This window comes from Thamnophis elegans, chromosome 1, assembly GCF_009769535.1.
Source record: "Thamnophis elegans isolate rThaEle1 chromosome 1, rThaEle1.pri, whole genome shotgun sequence".
NCBI classification, from domain to species: Eukaryota; Metazoa; Chordata; class Lepidosauria; order Squamata; family Colubridae; genus Thamnophis; species Thamnophis elegans.
This window is the reverse complement of record NC_045541.1, coordinates 25,152,507-25,167,330: the sequence shown is the minus strand read 5'-3', so window position 1 is coordinate 25,167,330 and position 14,824 is coordinate 25,152,507. Positions and strand designations below refer to the sequence as shown.

The 14,824-nt window shown below is 40.0% G+C and overlaps 1 protein-coding gene across 1 annotated transcript in view; it reads left to right on the top strand.

The window, feature by feature from the left end:
* Window positions 1-620: 620 nt before the first annotated feature.
* LOC116507684 (mitogen-activated protein kinase kinase kinase 20-like) overlaps window positions 621-14,824 on the top strand; it is a 123,828-nt gene continuing 109,624 nt past the window's right edge. The window contains 2 exon segments of the mRNA XM_032216010.1: window positions 621-894; window positions 13,498-13,687. Coding sequence (XP_032071901.1) covers window positions 13,529-13,687 — 159 coding nt within the window. The 5' untranslated portion in view covers window positions 621-894; window positions 13,498-13,528.

Sequence of the window (14,824 nt, the reverse complement as noted above, 5' to 3'; positions counted from 1 at the left end):
ATAGGTATAAGAATAAAGATGAGTATGAATGAAATGGGTACGAATAAATGGGGACAGTAGTACAGAGACAGTAGGCACAAGATATAGATAGATGGATAGATAGATATTTATTTTGAGACCACACATCAGAATTTCATTTTTTTAATGTGTGCCAGTGCGTTCACAGAAAAAAAGTGGCAATAAAGGTTATCTTATAAAGATATAAGATAACTTTTATCTTATAAAGAAAATATAACAGAAAATATAAAATCCAAAGACTTGTCAGCGTCAACCAAGTTTGCCATTTATTTCAGAACTCTTTCAGAACTCTATCAGAGGTGAGGATGATGATGATGATGCATCCAAAGCCCCTAAAAACACTCGTTGATTCGAGCCCCATTCCCGATCGCCAGATCTTAGCTGGAGGGAAGGGGAAACCCAAGGCGTCGCCGCCTGGTCACCCACCGCAAAGCCCCCCAGAGCTATCGGGAGGGAGGGAGTTTCCGAAGAGGCTGCGCTCCCAAGCGAGACACCCGAGCGGCTCCCTCGGCCAGGCAAAGCGCCGGGACGCCCTCGGGGCTCTCCCACAACCGCCTGACAGCCGGCCAAGTGGGCGGGTCAGGACTTGTCCCTCCGTTCCCGGCCGGGCTGTGCGCGGGGTGGTGCTCTTCTTCCCAGCTCCGGAGGCACCGAGAGTCTGCTGGCTTGGCTGCTCTTTTGGACATTCACCGGAAACGAGGGGAGACTCCGGGCGGCCGAGAAGAGACCCGCCAGCCGGCGAGCAAAAGCCTCGCTTCTCCGAAGCGCATCTGGGCCAGCTCGCTTGGAGAGAGAGAGGACTTGAGGGCACCGGCGGAGGGAGGGGGGGTGCTTCTCGGTCGGCGGGCGCCGCCAATTGGGTGTCCCCATAGGAAGGTAAGGAAGCTGGCTGGCTGGCTGGGGAAAGCGGAGGGCGCGCTTTTTATAGGGGTGGAGATTAGCCGGGTCCTCTTGGTGGGAATGGGGAGGAATGGGGGGGGGGGGCGGTGGAGGGACGAGTAAGGAGACCCGAGAGATTCTGGTCTCCTGGCATGGCGGGCGGGCGCGCGCGCCTTCCCTTATTTTGGGCGGCTGTGTGTGTGGGGGGGGGGGGGGGGGAGAGGTGGGCAAGCGTAGAGATGGCGTATTCGATGGCGGCAAATGGCCGGGGGCTCGCTAAGGCTAGCGAAACTAGTAAAACATTTGAAAAAAATAGTTCATTTTTTAAATTTTATTTTGCGCGAGAGAAAGCACTTTGTGCAACCCGTGACCAGTTTTGAGAGCTTCGGCGACGGGGGGTGGGAGAAAGAGCTTCTATTGTGGAGCCCCTTCGAAACGGGACGTTGCAATTAATCCCGGCCCTATTTGCTCGTTCGGTGCAACTTTTCATATAAGTTGTATTTGTGGTTGTTGTTCGGCATTGAAAGAATGGTTTTCTCTCTTGCTTTCGACGCAATCGCTTTTTTTTTTGCACCTTCCGTGCCTCCCTCTCTCTCTCCTAAACATTATCGCAGTGAGCCATAATGCGCCGGCGATATGTTTTTTTTGCAAAATTGGGCATGGAGTATGTTCTCCCTACACAACAGATTATATATTTGAGTAACCTCACCCTTGTAGTGAACCTCGGGGTGATTAAGTGCATCTGTCATATCCTGTGGTTTAGCCATTTCCTATCCTCCCGACAGAGTTTCACTGAAAGTCCTTTGAAGTGCTACTGTTTGATCACTCACCTCTTTCCCCCCCCTGGGAACTGCAGCCAAGTTTAAAATAACAACAAGAACGACAACAACAACAACAAAAACTTAAGCTAACCAAACTTTTGGTTTCAATTCGAAGGATTAAAAAAAAAAAAACCAATTCTTTTCTCTCCCCCTCCCCCTCCTTAATGTTGTAAAACGATGTCATGTGGTCTTTTTACGCAACCTTTTGGAATGTCTTTTGAATAAGGGGGGGGTAGGTGTAAATCTGACAGTCAGGTGATGGGTGTGCTTACTCAGGAGTAAAGTTGGCTGAGTTTTAAGATGTGGCACGAGGACTAGTGACACTGCCCTAGAAAGCAGCAAAGTTCAAATGCAAACATCCCAATCAAAAGATCCATGCTTTGATGTGGAAAATTAAAAGACCTGCTTGCTGCTGCCCTTAAGTGCAGGGAACCTGGGCTATTAGTGCCAGCGTGACTTTAAATGCCTTTAGTTGATGTGCCTTTAAATGCCTTAGTTGTCTGGATCGCAAATTATATCAGCCTTGTGCAATGATGGATGTCTCTGTATAGGATAGATGACATTTCCTGGCATGGTCATATTGGCTAGGAATTTATCTACCGTATTTATCGGCGTATAACACGCACCGGCGTATAACACGCACCCCCCATTTTAACACAAAAATTTGAGTAAAAATTTTTTTCATTAAAAATAAATGACTTGGAAGCTCGGAACTTAATGTTGGATTAAAATTTATAACATTAGAACATGAATTATAACATTAACTCCTCTTAAAAGGCAAATATGAAATGAAAAAACACCTCTTTGAGCAAAAAAACTTAATCAGAATCACTGCTTTTTGGAAAACCAAAAACCTCTTCCTCATCTTCACTCTCTCCCTCTTTTTTCCCTTCCTTCCCCCTTCCTCTTGCCTATCAACTTCATCCTCTTTGTCTTTCTGCTCTTTCCCTCTCTTCCCCTTTTCTTCCTACCTCCTTCCTTCTCCCTCCCTTCTTCTTTTTCTTCCTTTCTTCTTCCATCTTCCTCCTCCTCCTTCCATTCTTTCTCCTTCCATCCATCTTTTCTCCTTCCATCTTCTCCCCCCCTCCCTTCTTCTTTTCCTCCCCCCTCCCTCCTTCCTTCCTCTCCTTCCCTTTCTCACACACAGGAAGGGGAGGGGGCTATCTAGTCGCTTTCACAGCATAATTTCTTTATCTAACTTTTAAAAAACAGTGTGCAAATCAAACGAGATTTTCGTAACCTGCGAAGCACCAAGTTATATTATGTTGTTACAAATTCGCAGCTACTCCATTCTTTCTGATAGGGAACTACATTTCCCAAGATGCCTCAGGTCCTCAAAGCGCTGAACGCAGCTTTGCAATTGACTCCAGCGAGGCCTGGCAGCCGCCGGCTGGGGTGGTTGTCAGGGCGATGCGGAGCGGACGCGCCGTTTGTTACTGCTTCCAGCAATCAAGACGGACAAGGGAAGCGACTGAAACGGACGCTGGCCGCAGGAGAGCGAGGCTGCTGCCAGCCGTTTCACCTTGCGCAGCGAATTTGACTGGGTCCCGGGGCTTCTGCCGAGTGGCAGAAGCCCGGGACCCAGTCAAATTCGCTGCGCAAAGTGAAACGGCCGGCAGCAGCCTCGCTCTCCTGCTGCGGCTTCTGTTTCAGTAGGGAAGAAAACTTCCTTTCGCTTCCCGAATTTGACTGGGTCCCGGGGCTTCTGCCGGGCGGCAGAAGCCCGGGAAGCGAAAGGAAGTTTTCTTCCCTATTGAAACAGAAGCCGCAGCAGGAGAGCAGGGCTGCTGCCGGCCGTTTCACCTTGCGCAGCGAATTTGACTGGGTCCCGGGCTTCTGCCACCCGGAGTATCGGCGTATAACACGCAGGCAGGGTTTAAGCTTGCAATTTTAGTTTTAAAACTGCGTGTTATACGCCGATAAATACGGTATTTATCTATTTTTAGAGCTGATGTATAAAGGTTGCAATAAGGCCCAAACTGAATGGTGTCATTTGTGACCTTCCATCGAAAGACATAATCAATGTAATTGTACTTTGCAGTAGTTTGTCAAAAAGCACGGACAGTTTTAATTATGGGTAATATTTTTAGAGGACAATATAGTTTTCATGGGGATAAATATAAATATAGGGCCTACGTGTCTGTTCTTTATCTTTGAGTTATAGGATAGAACATACAGTTATCTTGAAATGCAGTTGCTTTTAACCTTTCTTCAGTGTTCATGTTGAGACTGGGTATTCATGGGGTTCAGATGTTAACAAGATGAACCTTTTTAGTGCTTGGGATGGAGACATAGTTGTGGATTAGACGAGGGGGGGGGGACGGGACCAAAGACAGTAACAACTTACGATTTACATATTGCTTTCAAGAAAACAATATGTCCACGTTCCAAAAGTCATCCCAAATCAAACAACTGGAACAAGACTTTACTTTTTAAGCAATTCTTAGGGTGCAGCCAAGGATATGGGAGCTATAAATAGCGCAAGTATATGATTCTGCATGTGTTAATTTTCTGTTTTAGTGCTTTTCTACTTTTCCTTTCTTTGAAGGAGGGAAGCCAAAATGCCATAACTGTTTTTTCTAATCCCTATCCAATGAAGTAGATTAGGGAGAGAAATCGAGGAATTTCGTAACATCACACGGTGAACTTTCTACATCTCTGTGGTCAAAGTCTAGTATTCTGATAACAATTACTATGCATGGCCACATAGAGGTTATTCTAAGAATGTTGGAGATTCTCTGGTCTTCCACTAATTCCCCCCCTGATACAAATTACCAGCAGTTTGTCTTGTATAACTTGAACCGAAGAAAAGAGACTTCTGCACATGGCAGCATTAGCCACAACAGTGTTATAGCAACAGCTTTGGGGGGGGGGGGGTTAACTTCTTTTTTATTATGTAGCAATCCTGTAAAATGCAGTAATATGCAATGGCAAAAGGGAAAACCTGATTTCCTTCCTGCATTTTCTCCCCCTCCATACAACGCTGGTTCTGGCAGGCTCCCAAACAGAATTTTGCTCTGGTCAAGCGATTGCATAAAAATCATAGGGCAGATCTAGAAACGTTGGTATTAAGGAGGCTATCACACTATTACAGATTTCCCTTCAAGAGGCAGAGTGTGGAAAAACATGGTCTGATTGCTCCATACAGGTAGTCCTCGACTTACGGCCGCAACTGAGCCCAACATTTCTGTTGCTAAGTGAGATGTTTGTTAAGTGGGTTTTGCCCCATTTCATGATCTTCCTTACCACAGTTGTTAAGTGAATCACTGCAATTGATAAGTTGGTAGCCTTATTAAAGTGAATCTGGTTTCCCTATTGACTTTGTTTGTTAGAAGGTCGCAAAAGGGGATCACATGATCCCCGGACACTGTGACCATCGTAAGTATGAGTCATTTGCCAAGCATCTGAATTTTGATCATGTGACCATGGGGATGCCTTACGGGCGTACCAGAGCTTGCCCGGAGCACCGGATATTGTTCCAGTAAAGTGCTCTGGAGGGCTCATCCGCCTGCTCGAGCACCTTACTGGTCTTTTAAGTCTTTGGCGCTTCTGCGCACAGCGCATACAGCACCTATCCGACACTCCGCTTAGCAGATGGAGCATCATGGAGGCTCACGGAGGCGCTAAGACACATGCGTGTGTGGATGCTGCCGGGCCCGTTCCAACCATACCGTGCTGCAATGGTCACAATTGTGAAAAATGGTCCTATGTCACTTTTTTCAGTACCATTGTAGCTTTGAATGGTAGCTAAATGAACTGTTGTAAGAGGAGGACTACCTGTATTAACAGTGCCCTTAAAACTACTTTTGAGCATGGCTTTAGGGAGCCTGTCCAGCAGGGCTGGACATGCTGCAATACTTTGGAAGAATAAAGTGATAGGAGATGCAGAGATTATGAGATCATATCCAGCTACTGTACATGCAGAGCTGCTTCCTTCCTCTTCCTGAATATCCTTGTCTATAAGCCTCTTTTTAACTAGAATTTCCCATGCCTGGGCATAATCCATTACTATCAGTCTTTGGGGAGGAAGTTCCTGCAGTATTTTTGTTGTTGTTGTTGTTGAATATTCAGCTTCCAGGATCTTCAACATAAAAGGGGTGAAAATTTGAATTTTTCTCCAAAAGTTAGGTATCCTATTTATGCTCTGCCTCTAAATCAAATGCAGAGTAGGGATTGCAACACAACCCTTGAAAACTTGGTTTGAAATAGAAGTTTCTCTGAAAGCTCTCCCAGGAGCTTTCGTAAGTTAATTCAAAGGCTAAGTATGTAAGACACTTGAATCTCAAAACAGAGAATATTCCCTGTGAGTCAGAGGTGGATCACGGTGCTGGCTTTATCGCAAAACCAGTTCTCATGGCTGAAATACTGTTCTGTGAAATTTAGTTCTCCATAACTTACTTATCAAAGTAAGAATTCCTCAACCAGTTTCCAGTAGAAGAGATAATTTCTGTTGATTAGGACTAAGCATGATAAGGTGTCTTGGGTGACTCATAGTCGGTTGGTTTTAGATTCTGGATTTGGAGGGTTGGAGCTGCTAATTCTTGTCCTGGGCACCTCTGAAGAAAATTGGTGGCACTTTCTGGCATAGACTTAGGGAAGGGAAATTTTTTGATTCTATTGTTCAGCAACTACTGAAGAGACTAGAGAAAAAAGGGAAAAAAAGGAGAGAAAATATATCGCTACTACAATCCTAATGCCTACATCTATCCTATATTTTCAGTGTTATTGTCACTACTATGACAGTACTGACAATAATTATGTCATTGCTACATTTGCAAATTATGTTTTCTTATGCTAAATCCATACAATGAAGGGCCAAGTTATAAAATGGTGTATATCCTTTTCTTATTTAATACTTGGAAAGCATTATCAATTTTTTTGGTTTCAGGTTATTTGAAAGAGGACGATTCAGAATCCAAGTGCAATGTGTATACATAGATGTCACTCCAAAAATGGTTGGTTAAATTCCTTGAAAGCCATAGAACTATATTTTTTTTCCAAATAAGGAAACTTGGCACATTCTGCTGTGTTTTAAGCTAGTACAAATGTAGTGCTTACTTTATTGGCAATACATTGGCCTGCTGCCTTTGCATAGAAATGCTGAAAGCTATTTCATCTCTTCTTTTTTATTTTTATTTGTTTTAAATTCCAAGTTCAAAGACATTAGTGAAGAACGATTTAGTTCCAGGATGTGTTGCAAATTTAGTGGCTAAAAGTTGCAAATAATATATTATAGGTGTGTAGGTTTGCTGCTCTGTATGGCTTGTACAATTTTTAGAAACATGCTTTGCTCATTTTAGGCTATAATCCTTTTACCTATTTTAAGCAATAAAAACTCTCAAGAACAAGCTTTTCATAATAGGAGGAATTAAGGCTGTGTCATACTGATTCTGGAAATTTTAAATTTTGAATGATTAATATTACTGATATTATTTGACAAGTGGCAAGTTCTGTACAGTCTAAGGTTTGAGCAGATATAACAAAAATGTGGGAGCTTAGGACAATTTAAAATGTAGGAGGAACAGGCTGAACTCAATGATGGACATTAATTTATGATTGGTTAATTTCTAACCTCTCTTTTCTCAGAAAAAGAGCAAGGATGATTTGCTGGAATCCTTCATTAAACAATCAGTGTTGGAATTATTAGTATTTAAAAGTGACATTGAGTTTTACACATATCTTGAAGCCATTTTTAAAAGCATCAGTCTAGTTGTTTTCAAACATGTTGGAATCAATACATCCATTAAAAAAATGACAGCATGTGGTAGATCTTTATTTATGTACATCCATTTGTATGCTGCCTGTTATGATTCCAGTTTATTAAACTAAAAACAATCACACAATACTGATAAAAGCAAGAAACAATTATTGTTCATAGGAGAATGATTTTTATCAGCCTCAGTATAAGCCCTGTGTTTTTTTGGAACAATTGTTTTAATAGAACAAAAGGAAAGTATTAAAAAAGGTGATTGGGAAGAAATGCTCCTTTGGTTAGGAATTAAGATCAATGTATGGGGGGATTCTTGAATTCATGCTTCAGGTTCATATATCTTCAGGTTAGAAGCCCAGCTTTGCAAACAAGTGTTCAATATTTTTGGGTTTATGACCTTATGTTTTTAAGTAACTGGTTGATAACCCAGTGTTGTCCAGGTATTTATTTATAAGGGGAAAATGTCTGGACCAAACGTAGATTCTAATGTTGGATTTTTCCCCCTTACCAGAGGGAGGCGCCTTGTGGAGTACTGTGAAGCCATTATCACGACAACTCCACTACACTGTACAGTAGAAGCCATTTTAAGGCACAATAGGCTGTATCTTAACATCCGGGGGGGGTATTAGGGGTGTCTTATCCCCACAGTATTTGTTTCCAGAGAGTAAATCATCTGTGTACCAAGTTTGGTTGAAATTGCTAGAGGCATTCCAGAGCCATTTATAGATAGATAGATAGATAGATAGATAGATAGATAGATAGATAGATAGATAGATGATAGATAGATAGATAGATAGATAGATAGATAGATAGATAGATAGATAGATGATAGATAGATGATAGATAGATAGAGATAGATAGATAGATGATAGATAGAGATTAATTAATTAATTAAAGTCCTCAAAATTAGCTAGCTAACAGTCCTTGTTAAAAAATATTTTTATTAAAGATTTTTTTTTTTTACAAAGTTAAAAGATAAATCCTAAGTGAGAAAAAAAAGCTTTAAAAAAAGTGGTGAAAATGATAAAGGACATAGAGAAAGAAAGAAAATAAGACATTCTCAATGTTCTTTATAGGTCTTTAGAGACATACTTGAAAACAATTCTACCTTCAAAGTTACAAAACATGGTTCCTTTCTGTCCATATCCCACCCATATTAATTGATAAATGCAGTTAACAATATTTTTATTTTTATCCATTTTCAGCAAAAAATCTGTAAAGGATTTCCAGTCTTTTATAAAAAGTATTGTTCCCTACTAATCAAACAAATTGATTTGGCCATTTGTAAAAATCCTTTGTAATGAGCAAACTTTAAGCTATTTGTAGCTCGTGCATAGTGAAGTTAAAGTGAAGAGAAAACCAGTTCCCTTGGTATTAGCTTTTCTAAATAGTTTATCTAATGACATTTCTTGCTTTCAAAAGGATTCAATGTAATCCAGGCCCATCCATGGAAATCAATCAATAAAAATACTTTTTATCTTTTTGCTTTCTTTTTGTTTTATGAAAGGAAAAGCAGAGCAAAGTTTTTATAAAGCTCTTAATTTATAGGGAACAAAGAACTACCCGAAGGCAGTTAAAGGTATAACCACCCACAAACCAGTTATCTCTTTGTCTGGAAATGCTAAGTTTCTAAACTCTCTGGAGCCAGGACTTAAACTGTAGTTTTTCTACAGGAGGAAGAAAAGAAACCCCATAGATGTCTTTCGCACACCTGACAGTCGTGTGGAAAAGGCTATTTCTTTTTCCTAAGTTGTCTTAACACTCACTTTGGAACAAGCAAAGACTGTTGCTAATGATGAGCAAAAAGGCAAGCTGCCAAATAACAGGAACTCAGCGAGTATCTATTTAACTATATTGAACTGAACACACTGTTATCAAAGAGGTAGATATCCAAAGCACAAACCACAATAGACAGAAATACAAAACACAACAAAGTGTCTCTTAGATTTTGTTCTCCTTGGTGTTGAAGATGACACTTTCGAAGCTATAAAAATAATTGCCAGCCAGTGAAGAACTCCCTTTCCAACCTCAACAAATCTATAGAACATAAGTCACCTCTTTCTTCTTGTTGGGTTTTTCTTTCTTTTGGTAAACTCTCAAGGCACATTAACTTATTTAGATCATCAAAACCTAAGTTCAGTCCATCCCTCAGAGCCATTTCTAAAGCAACTTTCACCTTATGAAAACAAAGTGCTTCCTATTCATAAGGTGAGCGTTACTTTAGCATTGTCCCTATTTGATGGATAATGACCAAATGATTCCTTCATATGCACATCATGTGTTACTAATACGTTTGCACACAACAAAGCCAATCCTCCTAACCTTCCCCATGGCTATCCTACAATAGTAGCAGGAGCTCCTAATGGTGTTTCTGTAAATGATATGACCAGGGGGTTGAGGAATTATGTCTCTTGTTCCCTTGAAGCAGCAGTTTATATCTAATGAAACTTAAACATTCAGTTCTCAGGAAAGGATGAGAGAAATTCTTGGCTTGCAAAGGTAAAGCAGAACTTTTTGTTTGATTTTTCTTGAAAATACTTTTCTTCCTTGGTTACATAGTTTAGAATCACAAGGTTAATTTTGTGTAGCATTTACAGGGGATATGTAATATTCAATATATATGTAGATGATCTGCATATATATTATACTATATCTATCTATCTATCTATCTATCTATCTATCTATCTATCTATCTATCTATCTATCTATCCATCCATCCATCCATCCATCCATCCATCCATCCATCCATCCATCCATCCATCCATCCATCCATCTATCATCTATCTATCATCTATCTATCTATACCTACCTACCCACCCACCCACCCACCCACCCACCCACCCACCTACCTACCTACCTACCTACCTACCTACCTACCTACCTACCTACCTACCTACTTACCTACCTACCTAAGCATTTACATATTCTCGATCTTGAAAAGATTTGCCAATGGATGATAATGTACTTACAATATTTTAGGACAAAGCCTTTTGTAGATTGTTACTACTAGTGCAGTGTTGTTGCCATATTGAAAAAGCCCCTAGCAGTTTCATTTCAAATATGTTGGGTTATAAATTGTATGACCTCACTCCAGGCTGCTCGTTGATTTAGGTAAATTATGTTTTAAACCATTTAGTATATGTCTTTGCTTATAATTGTTTTTTACACTTATGACCGTTGCAGCATCCCTGTGGTTATGGGATCAAAATTCAGGTGCTTGCTTGGCAACTTGTTCATATTTATGATGGTTGCAATGTTCTGGGGTCATGTAATCACCTTTTGTGACCTTCTGACAAGTAAAGTCAATGGGGAAGCCAGATCCACTTAACAACCATGTTACTAACACCTGCAATGATTCACTTAACAACTGTGGCCAAAAAGGTCGTAAAATGGGGCAAAACTCACTTAACAAATGACTCACTTATTAAGACAAATTTTGGGCTCAATTGTTTTCGTAAGTCGAGGACTACCTGTAAAAGAAGGCTGGGGGATTCCAGTCCATGATTTTGTACTCTGCTCCCTTATTTTTGGCAGTCGCTAAGAGAAATACTCTGAATTTAGGCAGTGTGAAGAACTCTGAAGAACTCTTGAGGAGATGGGAGGATCATCAAAAATGGAGGATGATCATGTTTTAATGGATCTTGTGTACCCAATCAGAAAGGATCCAAAGAAGACCTAAGACTATCATTGTTTTGCTAGTTGTGCAAGATTGACAACTAAGCATAATTAAAGCCTTAAATTAACTGTGGGGAGGAGTTAGTAATACATAACTAACTGTAAACACTTAGATACAGTATATATTAGGCACACACTAATATAGTAGCAGTAGTGCTAATTTACATGAAACAGGATTAATCATTGGAGGGTAGAAGGGAGTAAATCATAAAGTAATTCCTTTACTGCATGCCAAGCTTCTTCAAAATAAAATATAGGAGGAAACAGTGGGAATATTATCTGCTTCTCTATTTAAGTTAAATGTGGTTTAATGATTAATCTTTAGATCTGAAAGAGAAACTATGACTTTACTATCTCTTTAATTATGCCACAAATAAAGACAAATTTTGTTTACAAGAATCTCTTTTGCATGTTGGAATTTTTTTGTTTGGATCCTGAGAACCTACTCACCAACCCCCACAAATTATATTGGCTTAAATATTCATATGGCAAAATGAGCCAAGTGTATGAATAAGTGCAACACAGTGTGTTCCACAGCCTTGCTACTTTTCATTTTGTGAATGAACGTAGAATCACCTCTCTCTCTCTCTCTCTCTCCCCCTCCCTCCCTCCCCCTCCCTCCTCTCTCCCCCCCTTTTTTGGTAGAGCAGTTAGTTCTGCATTAATATGTTAGATAAGGCCAAACAAAGGTGCGTAGAACTTCATTTGGTTATTTGTTCCTGCCTCTTTCCTCTAGCGCAAGTCTAGGTGGTTTCTCAAAAATGCTGTTGAAGGATTTCATAGGATATGCTTGCAAGTGAATTGGATGGGCACAGGCAACAAAGAATCAAATTGAATTTATCAGAACAGTCTTATCAATGTGCTTTGCTACTTGAACAAGATATTTGTAGATCCAGCCCCATGTGCATTGCTTTCTAACATCACACATAACCTTTATTAAGACAGTAGCAGCGCAAGGGATATACTATTTGTGTATTTGTTTATGAGTAAATAGCACTTATATTGCACCATTTATAAAAAATTCCAAGGCAATGTAAAGCAATCATCAACAAACCTTAATAAAAAAGCCATGGAAGGGAGAAAACCAAACACCCAGAGAGGTATACCTCAATTATACCATGCATTTTGTAGAAACTACAAATAATTTATAAATACCTGGCAGAACAGTAGGCTTTAGGCGGGATTTTAAAAAATCAATAAAGTTGGCTTGGTGCATTTCTTCTGGTTACCAATTCTATATTCAGAATTCCCTGTTACCATCACATATAGTTTCTATAATGTTATTTTTTTGTCCTCCTGAATTAAAAATGCAGGTATGTGGTTATCATGACTGAGCCAGGTATGCCATTTAGTTCTCCAAACCTTTGCATTATTTATTTTAACCATCCTGGCTGGTGAGAATTTTTTGTTTAAGTTCATTTGGCATAGTGTTCTTTTTGGTTCCGCTTGAGAACAGCACTCAGTTCTGCCCACAACTGTACAGAAATACATTTAGAAAATGATCTAAGGTACTTTATTATTTATAATAATGTAATGCTTGTTGTGGAAGGGTTTTTAAGATCTTATTTTGAGGAAGGATCACATTTATTCAGTGATCCAGTCCCAAATTATGTTAGAATTATTATGTTTTTAAAAATTAGCAGCTGATTTTGTAATTTATGATTTTAATGAATAATGTTATTTCCTATTGGTGAACAACACAACACAATCCAGTTTAAGTATAAAACCAAACTAAACTCTGACACGATATTCAGAGAGAGAGGGAGAGGGAGAGAGGGAAAGAGAGAGAGAGAGAGAGAGACTGAATATATCATTGCTCCCTTTTTCTGCAACTACAATTAAGCCATGAATGAAGGGGAGGGGGAAGTATTTTTGCCAGTTACACTTAATACTCCAAATCAGGTATTTATTCTTTAGCAAAGATTTGCAGGCAGGGTGCTCAGTCTGGAAAGATGATGATGTGCCAGATTATTCAGGGACTTAGGTTGTGTATATTTCTTCAAGTGATTCAACAAAGATTCATGGCATTGCCGAGATTCCAAAGCTCCGAGGCAAGCTGACAGTTGTAAATATCCTTTCCTTTTGACAGTATATGTCACTGTAAGGGAATTGGTCTCTCTTTCGATATGTGCAGGCACATATACAGGCACCTTTTCCGGTAGTGCTGAAGGATCTGAACATAGGAGGAAATGTGCTTTATGTTCTAGTTGCTGCTCCCCTACAAAAAAAAATAGTTGGGGGACTTTGGACTGAAGGTATGCAATGTGAGTGCCACAGCTTTTTGTGTCAATAAGAACTTATTTGCATTATGGTATAAAGGAAAGTTAGGAATTCAGTGACTCATGATATTAGAAATCTAATTATTATTATTTTTTTGCTACCTTTTCCCTACAGATTTTTTGGTGGTATATATTGTCATTATGAGATGATGTCTCTCGGTGCTTCATTTGTGCAAATTAAATTCGATGATCTGCAGTTTTTTGAAAACTGTGGTGGCGGAAGTTTTGGAAGTGTATATCGAGCCCAATGGGTATCTCAGGACAAGGAGGTGGCTGTGAAGAAGCTGCTAAAAATAGAAAAAGAGGTAAGGCCCTGAGCATTATTACATTTATGCTTTGACCTGGAAGTTATAGTCCCACCTCTTTGTTTTCAGTGTTTCTGAGTTCTAGGATATGTTTTCTCCTTCAATTCTCAAGAATCTAATGCTGGGAAACCCTGCTATTAACAATAACCAGAAAACCATTTTACAGTTGGACACAATACCATGGACATAATAAATTAATTAAACCTAATTAATTAATTAATTAATTGATTAACCAATTTTGTTGTATACATGATGTACAATGACAATAAAAACTATACTATACTATAAACCTCAAATAAAGTTAACATAGTGGAAATGTATTAAACTATAAATATAGAAAACAATATGTTAAAAGAGTAGACTAATCAAATCATTTTCACTTCCTGATTTTTAAGCAGGTATGCCTTGTAAATAAGATGCTCTATCTTTTGGTAAAATAGGTGCTGCTCCAGGATTAGATTTTGGTATTCGGATAACAAGTTACTTATCATGTTGGTTTTTCTGGGAATCACATGCTTTTTATTGGGACAGGGTTGCAGGCTTGGTGTGTACCTTCGTATTCCAGTCAGACTTGTATTTTTGGAAATGTGTTGTAATACTAATAGGCATTCTCAATAAGAATCTGTCATTCCATTCTAAAGCAAGGCGGTGCTGTTAACAATCCTGAATTTGACTGTCCTGAAAGAGGAGGAAATTGAAGTAGGGAATATTTCTTGACTTGGATGGATTTATTAAAGGATTTAGGATTTTTAGGATTTTATTAAACATTTATATGCCGCCCTTTTCCCTGAGGGGACTCAGGGCGGCTTACAACAATGGAGGGAAGGGAGTGCAAGACAAGACTTAAAAAGAAAAAGAAACGTGAATAAAAGAAATTAACCATAAAAACACACCATTCACTCAACATTCGGGCGGGGTGAGAGTAATCCTATCCCCAGGCCTGACGGGATAGCCAGTTCTTGAGGGCTGTGCGGAAGGCCTGGACGGTGGTGAGGGTACGGATCTCCACGGGGAGGTTGTTCCATAGTGTCGGAGCTGCAACTGAGAAGGCTCTCCTCCGCGTAGTCGCCAGTCGGCACTGACTGGCGGATGGAATTCGGAGGAGGCCTACTCTGTGCGATCTGATGGGACGCAGGG